This window comes from Paraphaeosphaeria sporulosa (assembly GCF_001642045.1).
Source record: "Paraphaeosphaeria sporulosa strain AP3s5-JAC2a unplaced genomic scaffold CC84scaffold_2, whole genome shotgun sequence".
In the NCBI taxonomy this organism is placed as follows: Eukaryota; Fungi; Ascomycota; class Dothideomycetes; order Pleosporales; family Didymosphaeriaceae; genus Paraphaeosphaeria; species Paraphaeosphaeria sporulosa.
The window spans coordinates 4,594,154-4,608,623 of NW_017253361.1; the positions used below are offsets into that span (position 1 = coordinate 4,594,154).

The window sequence follows — 14,470 nt, forward strand, 5'->3', positions numbered from 1 at the left end:
CCGGGGGTCTAGAGAGGCACCTCCGCCTGGAACTCCGCACACCGCAACCCCCGCGAAGCGACAAGCGCCAGCGCGCCATGCCCGTCGCATACGTCGCATCCGCCTGAAGCCCTTCCCGACAGCCTCAGGGCGATCCGCGTATCATGGCCACCCAGGAGGGCGAGCCCGCGCCCACTAATGGCGCGACGTCGTCGAATCCAGAGCTCGACATCAAGAAGCTCCACGCGCTCCCCTCGGAGCAGCAAGAGCTCTACCTCCTGACCTTTTCGTCCGACCTCGCGCGCCATGTGGCGTCGCTCGACGCCGACGGAGCCTCTGCGCACCAGATATACATCAAGAAGGAACTCTTCCAGATCGTCAATCTCGCTTCGCCGCCCCCCACTCGAGTAATCCGGGAGAATCTTGGGAGAACCTTCTACGGCATATTCAGCAAAGGAGACCGGAAACTGCTGTTTGAGTCGATAAACGAGCTAGTGGGCATACTCAACGGTGCTGGGAAGACAGAGAAGGACATCAGGGCGAAGCATGCAGCAGCGCACTGCCTCGGCGCTGTGTTCGAGGCTGCAGGCGATAGTGCGATCGGTCTGCATCCTGGAGCAGTGGGATCGCTGTTGCGCCTCGTCAAGGTTGCGCAAAATCATACCGGATTGAGGGCGACGGTGCTCAAGGCGGCAGGGAAGGTGTTCAAGGGCGTGGGACGCCATGCCGAAGAACCTATCGCAAGAGATGCATGGAAACAGGGCCGTGCCCTGTCTGCTGCTGATAAGTCTGCTCTTGTGCAGACGAGCGCTTGCTACATGTTAGAGCAGCTTATTCGGTCTACGCAGTTCTTCGACAATTCTACCGATTTCGACAAGCTGCAGAGTGCTATTTGGAAGACAATCGATAGCGCATCGGCGTCTGTGAGACATGCGGCGGCATCTTGCATCAGTGCGTCACTAGTCAAGAACTATTCCGAGACGGCTCCTATCGAGATACCGTTGGCACGATCAAAAACGAACAAGAGGAAGAGCAAGAAGCCAAGTGATCTTGAGGGGGACGAGGACATCATCGAACGACCTGATTCGCCAGCTCCCAAGAAGTCAGCTGCAAGACTGTCTTTTACAGTACCGACTCTCCTCAAACAACTCTCAAACCAGTATTGCCGGGCAGCAACCAGCAGCAGAGCAAGAGCTGGCATCATACATTGCTACCTGAAGTCGTTGCGAGGATTGGGCGAGCACGTGGTCGAGACCAAGTATGCGGACATTGCGCGACACTTCTTCTTCGACATCCTCAGTAATTCGACCATCGTGCAGAACCGGTACCGCACCCTCAGCAGCAGGAGATATGTCGCGGTCGTTCTCGAGACAGTCGTTGGCCGCGAAATGCTTGGGGAGTCAGGCCAGCTGAACGCTGCGCGCTTCCTTGTCAATGAGATCCTGAAGGACTACCCACAAGCGCTCAAAGAACGGCCTGAACCCACGAAACAGACGCTAATTGGCACACTCAGCACGCTGTCCTCATTATTCGACAACCTTGGTTCAGCTACGAATGTCATTGCCGATTCGTGTCGTGACGCGCTTCTTCAAGTGCTGCAGCATCCGAGCTACACAGTTCAGGTGTATGCATCATCTTGTCTGCGTTCGTTCGTGTTGGCATGTCCACTGCAGCTCTTGCCGTCCGTTACGATATGCATGAACAGCGTCAATCGAGAGCTTGGACTGTTAGGAGGTCCCCGACAGTCACCTAGGAGATGTGTTGGTCTGGCAAACGGTCTCTCGGCTGTGCTTAGCACATCTACATCCCAGCCGCTCCACGGTTCCGTGGATGTCAACTCGCGGGTATTGTCCCAGGCTACGTCTTTGCTGAAGTCCAGTAGCAACTCTGACCTACGGATATCTTCTACGCAGATTCAAGTTGCTTGGATATTGATTGGCGGACTGATGACCCTGGGCCCTAACTTCGTCAAGATCCATCTGTCACAGCTTTTGCTGCTTTGGAAGAACGCGTTACCGAAACCGCTCAACAAAGACAACATGGTTCAGCGAAACGTGCTTGAATTAAGCTTCCTAGCTCACATACGTGAATGCGCTCTCGGCTCAGTGCTGACCTTCTTGGAGTTCAACAGCAGACTATTGACACTGGATGTGACGAAAAGACTCGCAGCGATGCTGCAAAATACGACGATGTTCCTCAATACGCTTCCGAGCAAGAAGACCACAGACAATGTCTCGGAGCGACTCTCGCCTGTCCTGCAGTTACATGACTTTGATCTCATGGTCCGAAGAAGAGTGTTACAGTGCTATACAAAGCTTGTCGACTTGAGCCCCGCCGGGAGCAGCGAAGTGCTACTCCAAACCAACTTGCTCCCTTTCGCAGTGGCGGCTTTTGCCGATCCCGACCACTATACTCCTAGCTCTCTAGGAATTGCCATCGCAAGCTCTGCTGGCAACTTCGAGAGCATATGGGACGTTGCAGACAACTACGGCTTTGGTGTGACTGGCTTGGTCAAAGGGTATGATATCGAGCCTTTACCGGGCGAGCATGATTCTGAACATCAGCATCATTGGGTGACGAGGCATGGCCCAGAAGCCACTGTCGACCGCACCGTATGTACAAAGATATTGCGTGGGTGAACGTACACTAACATTCAACAGCTTCTCTCGCCTATTTGTAGCGCTCGCGAACACGACTCCATATCACTATACATCCGCAAAGTCAACGACCCCTTCAACCTACCAAATCCGCCAGCCACCGAAGTCGTCAACTCCGCCCTCCAGCTGTTTGCTATCTGTCTCCCTCTCCAGACACCCAAGATCCAAGAAAGTATTCTGGAACAGATCACATCATTCTTGTCCGCAGGTAGCTTACAAAGAGACGTACATCGGAAGTCGGCCATGATGGTGAACATTGCGTATGCCCTCCTCGGGGCATTGAAAGTGGCTGTGAAGGAGACACGGTCCGCTTCTGGTGATTTGAAAGGCTCAGCTGTCGAGAAAGTCATCCAAGAGCTTCTGCATTTGTTTATTGTCTTGCCTGATCCATACGTACGCAACGTCGCAGGAGAGGCCTTAGGTCGCTTATGCAACAGCTCTGGCAACGCCCTTACAACAACTGAAGTCAAGTACTTGGTTGATCAGATTGTAGCCAACCGCGAGCCGAACGCGCGATCTGGCTATGCAGTGGCACTAGGCTGCATACACTCTCAGCTTGGAGGCATGGCTGCCGGCTACCACTTGAAGAACATCCTTGGAATACTAATGTCGCTTGGTAACGATCCCCATCCCGTCGTACATTTCTGGGCTTTGGAAAGTTTGTCCAAGGTGGCCGACTCTGCTGGTCTTACATTCTCCAGCTACGTCACCAGCACCCTTGGCATGCTCGCGCAATTGTACGGCGCGGACACCCATAATGCCGAATCAGCCAGCCTGGCCAACTCAAACCTCGAACTTGATCTCCCAACTCCAGCGGTAATCGCACGCTGTATCGATAGCACAATCAATGTTCTTGGCCCGGACCTTCAAGACATGTCTAAAGCACGAGACATGGTCATGACGCTAATCAGTCTTTTCAAAACCGAGTCAGATATACTCATCACTATTGAATGCCTGAAGTGCCAGGAGCATCTCTCTTTATACGCTCCAGGCCATATCGAATTTTCGGTATACATCAAACAACTGCAAAAGGCCGTCGAGAGCAATGCTACCCAGATATCTGACATGGCTGTGGATGGTCTCCACAACCTAATGCGAAGAGACACGGAAGAAGTTATACGGTCAGGCGAGCCGGGGCTTGAGGACCAGCTCTGGCATATCCTCGACAGAGAGCCTGAGCATGAGGTTGTGCGGAATGTCATCCGCAACTGGCTGCATCAGACCGGACTTACGGACACAGCTACTTGGGTTCAGAGATGCCATTCCGTGCTGACCAAGACGAAGAAAGTCGCCGAGGCAGAAGAAAAAGTAGATACCAAACCGAAAGGCGGACAGACTGATTTGCAAGACGAAGAAGTGGCCGGTTTCGCTGCGGCGGCTAACGCCCCAGGTGAAGATGGAACTGCTACACAGACAAGCCAGGAGCTACTGAAGTGGCAGGTCAGGACGTTCGGCATGGACTGCTTGAGCGAGCTTCTGGCGATGGTGAGCAAGGAGGCGGCTTTCAGAGAAGAAGCGCCGTGTGTGATGGCGTTACAAAAGCGGATAGCAGATGTCGTTCGCATCGCGTTCTCGGCGTCGACTGCAGGCGTCGTGCAGCTGCGGATACGTGGTCTAAAGATTATCGACCAAGTCCTCAAGGTTTGTTCAATAACCTACTAGTGAGACGTGTGCTGATAAAAGTTGCACAGCTCTTTGGCAAGACACCGGATCCTGATTTCCCGGAAGTAACACTGCTCGAGCAGTACCAAGCACAGATCGGATCTGCTTTGACACCCGCTTTTGCGGCAGACTCTTCGCCAGAACTCGCTGCAGAAGCTGTTAATGTTTGCGCAACTTTCATTGCCACGGGCATCGTGACGGATGTCGATCGTATGGGACGTATACTCAAGCTCCTAGTTTCTGCGCTTGAAAATTTCTCCAGTGAGTTTATCGCCTTGTTCCCAGAAACATCCTCCTGACATATTTCAGGCGAAACGGAAGCCGCTGCGATTGGTGATCTCAAAGGCCTCAGCTCGAACGCCGCGGTCATGGTCAAAATGTCGGTCTTTTCAGCATGGGCTGAGCTCCAGATCGCCAGTGCGGAACAGAAGTACTTGGTCGATGTACTTAGGCCTCATATCGCTCGTCTTACTCCACTTTGGCTCGCCTCACTACGTGAATACGCCCGTCTAAGGTTCGAGCCCGATATCTCATCGATGGGCTCAGCATCGCTTTCTGGAAGCTTGGACACTATTTACGCCGCTCTGAACAGAGAGACACTGCTGAAGGTGGGGAATGCTTCTACATGCGAATATTTTTACTTACAGGTCGCAGTTCTACCAAGAGTCATGGCTTAACCTTGTCGATGCAATTGCAAGCTTGATCGATGAAGATAGCGAGTTCGTCTTTGACGCGCTGGACGGCAAGACCGAGTTTGATGAACAGTCAGCAACGCCAAACAAAAACCCTGATCACATCAACTACCGCGATGAACCCGTGGCTTTCTTCTTTGTTCTATTTGGGCTTGCATTCGAAGCACTAGCAGGGCGTCCAGGAGATTTACAAGCGTCGAAAGAGCAGATCTTGGAGATTCTCCAGGCCCTGAAGAAGATCCTCCGACCATCGGTCTCTGGTCACGCCATCTACCAGGAGGTGGTATTCTCGGAAACAATGGACATGCTTGACCGCCTAGTTCTCACAGAGGGACTGCAAGTTCAGACCGTGATAGTCGAGATAGCGAGGAATCTCTGTCTGGGTCACCCATCTGCGAAGAGAGCCCAGTATGTGTCACCCACCCTCCATATTGAACAGCTTGCTGATTGACCAACAGCACCACCAATGGCGATGAACATCTATCCGATGATATTGAGCAACTGTTCGAACTCACCCGCATCATGGTCCTCGTCTTGACCGGCCTCGTGCCTAGCCTCGATGATGGCAAGAGCGGTGGTACGTTTTCTTTCCTGACTGTGCCACTACAAACTCTGATCACTACCACAGTTCGTCACGATCTCAACGAAGAAGCCGTTGCTCTACTCACCACCGCCCTTTCCGCTCTCGTTGACGCAGCGCGCGTCTTCCCCGCAATCATCAAGACAGACCTGCATGCCTGCATTCTTCACATCTTTGTCACTATCCTTGGCACTGGCTCTTGTCAAGCCACGGTCATTCCACAAGCCCTCCCCATCTTCAAACGCTTCGTCACCAGCATATCGCAGATAGCAGAGTCCGGCTCAGACACCAGCACGCAGCTCCGCGCTACACTCGTCCGCTTCCTCCAGACGCTCAAACGCGCGCAAAACCGCGACTTCGACGCCGCCCTCGCATGCGAGAAAAACACAATACTTACCACGACCATCCTACTCAGCTCCGCAGCTTCCGCTTTCACCGCCGACGACCCGCTCATCGAGCGCTTCATCGAAGAGCTCTTCGACTGCCTCGGCAGCAGAATGACCAGCAAAGTCGCTGCGGGCTGCTGTCGCTCCCTCCTGTTACTCCCGAAGAAATCGCCCGTGGAAACCGCCATTGCAGCACAGATCCTCCCGCAGGTCCTCAACTTCATCGCTAACCCATCCGAAGTCGAAGGCCTCGACGAGTCCCGATCTACACTCGCACAGACGCTCGTGGCGTTCATATCGACGCTGTCCACCCCCTCGCAGCGCATCGTAGCGTCCAAGCTCGTTATTCCTGCCCTCCTCGCTAGAGTGCGGAAAGAGCCTAAAGCCAGTGCGGAGACGGCGGGCAGGTTGCTGGAATTTGCAGGCGCCGATCAAGCTAGTTTCAGAGAGGTTGTGGGAGCGTTAGGGGCGCAGGAGAAGGAGTTCTTGCAGGGGGTGCTGAAGAGTGGGCAGGGCGTTAGGAGGGAGGTGAGGGAAGAGACAGGGGAGCCGAGTATTGCGTTGAAGATGAACTTTGGGCAGTGATGGGAGATAGAGATAGAGGCAAGGGCCTTTGGAGTGAATTCAATGTTTTGTTAATTCTTGAGCTAGTGAGGTGCAAGAAGGTGCGTACATTCCTGCGGAGACCTGATGGCACCTTTCCTGAGAAATGTAGCATGTGCCTGTCCTTTATAGAAATGGCAGTCGCCTGCAAGCTTTTGTTGTGTATAAGAAACTTTCCTGCTGAGCGCATCCATGATTAATGCCGACACTTCTTCCGGCCTACGTTCCAGACCCCTCACCTTTTTCGACGGGTCGCGCTGATTCGGTGCACCCCTGAGGGTTACACAAGTGAGGCGCAACGGGGCGACTCTGAGGTCAGCGCGGCCAACAGTCCGTACTACGGGCCGTACTATACGACCCGTAATTAACTTTTGGCCGTCCTTACCGTAGAGATCTCGCGTCCGTAGAGTTGTCGTACCGTAGTGAAAATGAGGCCGTAATACGGCCGTATATTACCTAATTAGGAAGGAGGCGTGAGTGGCGTTGGATGTGGCAAATCTGGGCTGCTTTAGGCGTAGGATGTACCTATATCGCATAAATATGGAACTGTGACTCCTATCTAACTTTTCGCCGTGTTTCCTATACAATAATTAGCTTAGTTATCTATATTGCCATTACTATTATGCTGAGTTAATGAATGAGCTCATAGAGCACACAGGAGTACGTGTGGGTCCTAGGTGTTGCCATTAACTCCAACACCACATTATGCCTTTGCCGCTCGCCGAGCGCTCCCATTAGCCAGCTCCTCGCGAGCGTCGTCGTCGTTAGGCCAGCCTTCTCACGAGTATCTGAAAGGCTGCAATTTAGGCAGGGAGTTAGATATCGATTGGAACAACCTGTGGCATAAATGGACGAAGCTCGCTAGTGGACGGCTTAGTTACCCTATACTCCATAAGTTAATGGCGATAGGAGGCCGCAACGCCTTAATGATATGGTGATATAGAGTAGAGCTTGTTTACCTAGATAATGACGGCGTTAGTAGGAAGGTGTTCTTTCTATGTAAAAAATGCTATATAAATCGTACACTGAACTGCCTTTATAACATCAGATCTGGCACTGCTCATATTATCAACCACATCGCGAAGGTGCACAACATCAATCTAGGTACTAGTTTGATGCCGCCAGCTGTTGGCATGCTATTGGATCCGTTCTAGAAGGCTGCTGCCACGCCTAGAGCTCAGCTAGGTGTTGCTCACTCACCATGGCAAGAAGTAGAGCTCTTGAAGGCGTACGTTGACTGGGCAATACTCCATGATCTGAGCTTCCGGGTGGTGACGGCGGCCGACACGAGAGGCTTGATGATATGGAATCGGCCCGATCTGCTGCGTGCGCTGCCAGCAAGCCACTCCACACTTTCTAGATACGTAAAATCAGCGCGTACGGAGAGGAAGGACGTAGTAAGGGAGCTCCTATGCTGCTTAGTGAGCTGGATAAGTATAAGTACGGACATCTGGACGTTGTCAAACAATGTGGACTTTCTGGGAGTTGTCGCTCACGGACCTCTCCGAAGGCCTCCTTCCTATTTAGGAAAATTATATATAAAGTTCGCCGTATAACTTTACGGTACGGCTTGTTGATGATACCGTACTTACGTCTCTGCCGTAACGTCCGTACAGTAATTGCTTACAACCGTAACGTAACCGTAGCTAGGTCTCACCAGCCGTAGTACGGACTATTGGCCGCGCTAGACTCCCTAGTCAGGACGCGGCTGCCTTACGACGAGCTGAATACACCTTCTAGCCACCTAGCTCTCTGCCTAGATCATTTCCTCCATATCGAAGCCCATCAAATCGATGCGTGAGCAAACACAGTCCTACAAACACCAGTCGCTAGATCATACAAAAGCACAATTACGAGTCCAACGTCTCTGCCGGAGCCAAGCTGGCAGGAGATCTCCCTTATCTTGCGACATGGACGTTTTCGGTCCTAATATTCTCGACTTCAGCCATAATCTTTTCACGTTTGGTGACGATGTCTGCCGTGGAGATTGTCCACTGTTCAGCACTAATGCAGGCGATGTCAATGATCTAGATGTGCCTATCTATTTCTGATTAATCAACTCTGCATCAACCAGGATAATGTTATTGGGCGTATTCATCAGGTCGCTCTAATGTCACGCAAAAACTCTCAAGCTGCAAATACCGGTGTATGGTTACGCGATGAAGGCTTATCTTGAATATCTTGAGGTTCCACCGGATCTCAATCTCAAGAATTTTCTTGGGCCTAGAAATTCTTTAATGGCAACATTCTGGCGCATAGTATGCCACAAATACTTCGGCCACCTATGGATTCTTCAAGAGATAATAGTAGTCAAGGTTATACAAGTCATGATCGCTGGCCAGGTGTCGATGTGTTGGAATGATCTAATGGACACAATTACCGCAGAACGATGAAATCACCTTCTAGAACCATATTGTATCTATTGTCTGGGCGTTGCTTGCCGAAGCGGGAGCCATGATGGGTACATGGATGCTAATGCATTGATCAGTATGTTTGGCAGAAACAACTGTTCTGACCCCAAAAAATAAGACATACGGGCTTATGTACTTTTTATGAAAAGATCTTCACCGAAGTTGATTATAATAAGTCCCTATATTAGATAATCCTCGAGGTCTTCAAGCTGCAAATACGTCAACATGAAGAGCAGCTGCGGAAGGATTGGCAGCATTTGTACCCTGGAACCAAGCACTTGGCTTTATTGGGTTCAGAGCTTGGCTTGACTCCTCCTCAGCGCAAACGCTGACTGGGAAGTCTGTACACCGGTCCGGAATAAGTACTATTACATTATCCCTGAGCCAGTTTCGGCATACGAAGATGCACATACGGACTACACCACACCGTAGACTTCGGCTTTGAGTCTGTCTCGTCATCGAACACGTCCCCCGATCAACACCGCGACAATTTCGAGGAGTACTGGTGGTATGAAAGCGGTACTGAGCGCCGTGTCTTCTCTTGTCAGCCGTTTTCTAATATTGAAGAGGATCCCTTTGATCCTGGAATGAAAGATGCATGAATCTGTAAGGCTCTTCCGATCAAAGGCGCTCAGGAATGGATGTTACTTCAGCAAGTAGCGACATTGTTCCACGAAATAGGCAATAGTTACATAACAAATGCACAAAAATACCCTTGGATCTTATAAAAACGTCCACGAAATTGACCAGTCCCAAATATGGACGCTTGCTCACCCGGAAGCCCCAGAGCTGCAAGTCACACCCGGATTCGCATCATCACTACTGGCACACGGAATCATCGCCTTCCTCTGACAAGAGATTGGGAGGAAGATACTGAGATGCACTTCTGCTGCTCACATCCAAAAGTAGACCTGGCAAAACCGATAACGCCCCGCCACGCGCAGAGTCACCGGCTGGCTTCCAGTGGCATTGACTACAGTACTAGGCCAAAAGTTCCCGAGCCCAACGCACAGACCCCGCACAACAGCATCTCCGCGCTCCTGACGCGTCAACTTCATCCTACCATAACTCGACATCCACATGTCGCCTTTACAAGAATTTAGCGGCAATCGAAAGCGCGGCGGCAGTTTATCCTAAATGCCAAGATTTAATTCTTGAAAAGCGTGCAGATGGGGCGACAGTAGTAGAGTTACAAGAAGCTGCTAGGTGCTCACGATGGGCAGTGCAAGAGACTTTCCGACGCTACAAGAAACACCCACACAACAAAGGATTTACCACGTTCTGGGAGGCCAAAAGTTGCTACAAATAGAGAAGATCGTGCGCTCCTTCGTGCAGCAAGAGAAAATCCTAAGGTCACCTACAAATATTTGCCCGGTTTGGCTGGTGTAGATGGGCATACATCTACTCATAACACTACGCCCTCACGCCGCACTATCCAACGAAGACTATCTGAATTTGGGCTTCAAAAAACAAAGGCAGTAAAGAGACCAGCTCTTACACTAGATCACGCTCAGAAAAGACGTGGATTTGAGCGTGATTGGCGCGGATTTCAATGGCATCAAACCTGTGTCAAGTTCAGTGATGAATGTTCCATCCAACGCGGCGTAGATCCACGTGCGCAGTGGGTATTTCGACTCCCTCATGAAAAATACGCCCATAACATGATCCAGGAGGTCAAATCAACTGGTATCATAGGCCAGATGTGCTGAGGCGCTATATGGTTGGATAGCAGAGGTTGCCCACGGCGCAGTGAATTGATGTGACGATTTTAGGACCGTAGGTATCGTGCAATGGAAAATATTGAAGGCTCACTGAAGTTGTATTACTGTGATTCTAACTGAACTATATAGCCATAGTGAGGCGATCGTCAGGGGAGTTGACTTATTCAGAGTTTCCTGATTCAGTAGCTGAATTATAACGATTGTCGCGATCCTCAGGAGTCCATGCGCACTCGGTCCGAATACGATCGATAGTAACGTAGATTGAACTGCGACAGAAAATCACCAAGACCTACACGGGATGACTAGTAACATTGTAGATCGAGTCCAATAATTCAGAGAGAAGTAAGAACTATACAAGGACGAGGAAGTGATCTTTTACATTATATGATGAGTGGAGTTAGATCATGAGGTGTTGGATTGTCCTAATCGAGGAAAGGCATCCAAGAGCCTATTCGGCACCATGCTAGGCAACGCGTGTAGCTACCTACTTAAGAGCACAAGAAACGGTGAGTACTTTGACCGTGCAATTTTCTGGACTGTAGAGCCTTATGAAGAAGAGGGAACCATTCCACCAAATCCAGTTCTCAAGTGAAGGATGCCGCATCGCTCGCGCGACCACGGATTGCAGCTTTTGGGATGTTGACGATAAGAGCTGCGTAGGTGTAGATAGCGTTGATACCGGCCTGATTACCGTACTATAAGCACATGAGTAAGTCATCTTCACATGGTACACTCTTCGGTGTGAGACCTACGGTAAGATGAACCATGCCAACATTCGCATGGCGAGGTTGGGTAAGCCAGAGGACGTCGACAGCGTCACCGAACTCATCGATGATCTCCTGTAACGGCTCCTCATAACCCCCAGTCTCTGTCACAACCACTTCACCCAAACGCCGAATGTAGCTCAAGTCTTTCTTCCGGGTGGTCTCATCGGAGTCATCGTAATAACGATACTGGTCTCGGAAAAGCCCATTCTGACTATCAAGGACAGACTTGACCTCGATCTCAAGCCTAAGCGACTGGAACACAGAATAGACGGCCATGTCCTGATACATTTTAGATTAGATTTTGGTACAGTTCGGTTCAGGCCCAGCCAGTGACTTACCGAGCCCTTGAGAACACCCGGTAGTTGCTGCGCGCCTTCCTTGGTCGAGTGAGCGTAAGCGTGTTGGCAGTGGATTCCAAGATAGCCACCTGTCTACGTGTCAACGTGAGATCCGACTGTCACGGAACGTTCATATACCATTTGACATGAAATCTGGGTTATCCAAGGCTTCTTGAATCTTCGAATGCAGCGGTAGGCTCTTCACACTCATAGTAGGGCCATTGCCTACCAGCTCGCCGATGTCTGAAGTGTAGAACAAGTTGTAGGTCAGCGTGACTCGGTTACCCTCCGTAACTTCCAACACCTCATGCTCGCAGTCGCTGTAGAACGCAGCCCATTGCACGGATGTATTCACTAGTTCAGATGCGCCCCAGTCAAAGGTCATGGAGTGCCCTGCATGGCGAACAATGAGTTGGCCTCCCTCATAGTGGCATGGGAGTGACACAACCAGAGATCCAAACTGGAGATCTGATCGAGGGGTGTCGACATGAGATTTGAAGAAGCCTGAAGGAGCACCATAGATCTTATTCATGTGTCAGACTGGTCACGGTTCCGCGCTAAAATGAGAACCCTCAACCTACGTTCAGCTTGTAGAGCTCGGCCCTCACACCGTGCGTCGAGGAACCGATGTGCGCACCGTCGTCGCTCTTTGCGTTGGGAAGCAAGATCTGGGCAATTCTGTCGATGATTCCAAGCTCATATGGGCAGAAGTCGACCGAGAATGCAGAGCGATCCAACTTTGTTGCCTTGCGATAGGTCTCGTCGAGCACATCCTCGCCTTTGTAACCGAAGCTGGCAGGCTCACATTCCTCGAGAAGCTTCGAAAAGTTTTGCATCTCCATCGTGTTGGTGGGATCAACGGGAAAGGTAAGCTTGCCTACACCAGTAGCGGAGTATTTGGAATCCCAGCGGAGCGCAAATGGGAAGGTGATACCAGCAGGCTTAAGATCGCCTGGAGTGTCTGACACTCCTTGCTTCTTGAACGTTGTTAGCGATACTTGGAATTAATATACGCGCGAGTAGCTTACGATAGGAATCGTACCGCCACAAGCAAATGTTGAAGACTTGCTGACGATAAATGAGCCAAGCTCCGCGGATATCGCGTCTGTGAGAGCAGTCTTGATGGAAGACATTGTTGAGATTCTTCTAGCTCTTTACTGCCCTTTCAATTTTATGAGTGGAAGCAAGTGGCGTGGGCGTCGGGGAGCTTTATTGAGACAGCGTTAATCCACGCCAAGTCGCGGAAGCACGGGACCTGTGCAGCCTAGAGCCAGTTGCACAAAAAGGGTCTAGACAAGGCAGCAACATCACACGTACCATAGACGTACAACTCGAAGAGGCTACCTCAGCAGTTTTCGTAAGAGTTATGTGGTTCGCTTCGGACGCCACGCAGCTAGCACACTTTCACTGGCTTTCACAACGGTTCTCGCACCATCGATCGACAAGTGAACAAGATTTGATAAAGCTACACGTCGAATAAGCTGCATACGAAATCTTGGACTATATGCTAACATGATACACCTGCTACGCGCATACGGGGTGGCTTTGTACAACGAGTAAGGTCGCAATTACTAACACAACAGGAAATCGCAGGCGACTGACATGCTGAATATTGGTTACATCTGAATGAGTGGCCTACATAATCTTATTATACTTACTACTTGTATAACACTACAGGATGTTGTGTGATGACCTCAACATCCCCCTTGAACTCTGTACCCTGGCCCTTATTTCCCGCGTCCTCCTAGCACTTTCTTGGGTCTTTCTCACCCTCGCGCCACAGCGTTCCAGTGGTCCTCATAAAACCCTGGTTCGTCACTCCTGGCGTTGTCTTTTCTCATTCCCTTGCTTTTGTTTCCACACAGCTTCAATGCGCCGACATCCGTCTCGAAGAAGAGCCAAGAATCCTCGTTCTAAATCTCGTCGATGTAATTCTAGAAAATGACGGAGAGTCCTTTGAATAGCGGAGGGGGGTCGGGCGCAGGCGTACCGGGGTTTCCTGAAATGGGTATAGGGGTCCTTACACGACTTGGGCCGGTAAGGTTCGTCTCCAAAGTCGTCGTTATTACCGCCGGAGCTGTGCCAATCTCTATATTTCTCCCTGATCCAGAACTCGCGGCCAGGGCACCATAGACACCACGGCGGGCGCTGCCAGTTGCTGTATTAGATCCCTTTGGCTGCATCATAAACCTCTGAACAGAAAGTACCTTAGTAGGGCTTTTAGAAAACAGCTGAATAGCTGTAAACTCGATCCCGACCTCAGATTTCACTCATATCTGATCTCCGCCCTCCTACCTCCTGGGATCGTTGAGGGAGCGCCCAAGAACTCACGCGCCGGCTGCCCCTTCCGATTGAAGTTCTGCTACAACTGCTCCACATGATACAGTCTGTAGGAATCGTATTATATATATCGCAGAGACTAAGTCGGCGCGAGTTCAGGTAGGGTGATGCATGCTTGGCGTGTGCGGCGGTGATGAAATCCGAGGCGGGCTTGTCATATCCATCCCATCCAAAGAGACATGTCCCCTTTAAATTCTGCGCGTCAATTGTGTTTCAGATGTCATCTATGATTGGGGGTTAGGGAGGAACGGGTCGCTTGAATAGTGAGGGTTAGTTTCGTAGCGAGTGACGTTGTAGTTTACAAAGTCTGCTCGGACATGAGGCTGTGACAGAA

The 14,470-nt window shown here is 50.9% G+C and overlaps 2 protein-coding genes across 2 annotated transcripts; one reads left to right on the plus strand and one right to left on the minus strand.

The window, feature by feature from the left end:
* The first annotated feature begins 52 nt into the window (after positions 1 to 52).
* CC84DRAFT_1256666 (ARM repeat-containing protein) lies at positions 53 to 6,618 on the plus strand. Its single transcript, XM_018184642.1, has 7 exons — positions 53 to 2,591; positions 2,640 to 4,277; positions 4,328 to 4,559; positions 4,608 to 4,906; positions 4,953 to 5,398; positions 5,449 to 5,567; positions 5,619 to 6,618. Exons 1-7 carry the CDS (start codon positions 144 to 146, stop codon positions 6,539 to 6,541), a joined length of 6,105 nt encoding a protein of 2,034 aa, XP_018041309.1. The 5' UTR covers positions 53 to 143; the 3' UTR covers positions 6,542 to 6,618.
* A 4,657-nt stretch (positions 6,619 to 11,275) lies between these two features.
* On the minus strand, positions 11,276 to 12,929 carry CC84DRAFT_1084719 (uncharacterized protein; the record flags this gene model as incomplete). The annotated part of the gene is made up of 6 exons (XM_018174064.1): positions 11,276 to 11,386; positions 11,444 to 11,737; positions 11,797 to 11,885; positions 11,935 to 12,319; positions 12,378 to 12,770; positions 12,825 to 12,929. 6 exons carry the CDS (start codon positions 12,927 to 12,929, stop codon positions 11,276 to 11,278), a joined length of 1,377 nt encoding a protein of 458 aa, XP_018041310.1.
* Between the last annotated feature and the right edge of the window lie 1,541 nt (positions 12,930 to 14,470).

Coding starts and splice junctions, on each gene's coding strand:
- CC84DRAFT_1256666 (XM_018184642.1), top strand. CDS start 144: ATGGCCACCCAGGAGGGCGAGCCCGCGCCCACTAATGGCGCGACGTCG. Junction 2,592..2,639: donor AAGCCACTGTCGACCGCACC/GTATGTACAAAG, acceptor AACATTCAACAG/CTTCTCTCGCCTATTTGTAG. Junction 4,560..4,607: donor TGCGCTTGAAAATTTCTCCA/GTGAGTTTATCG, acceptor GACATATTTCAG/GCGAAACGGAAGCCGCTGCG.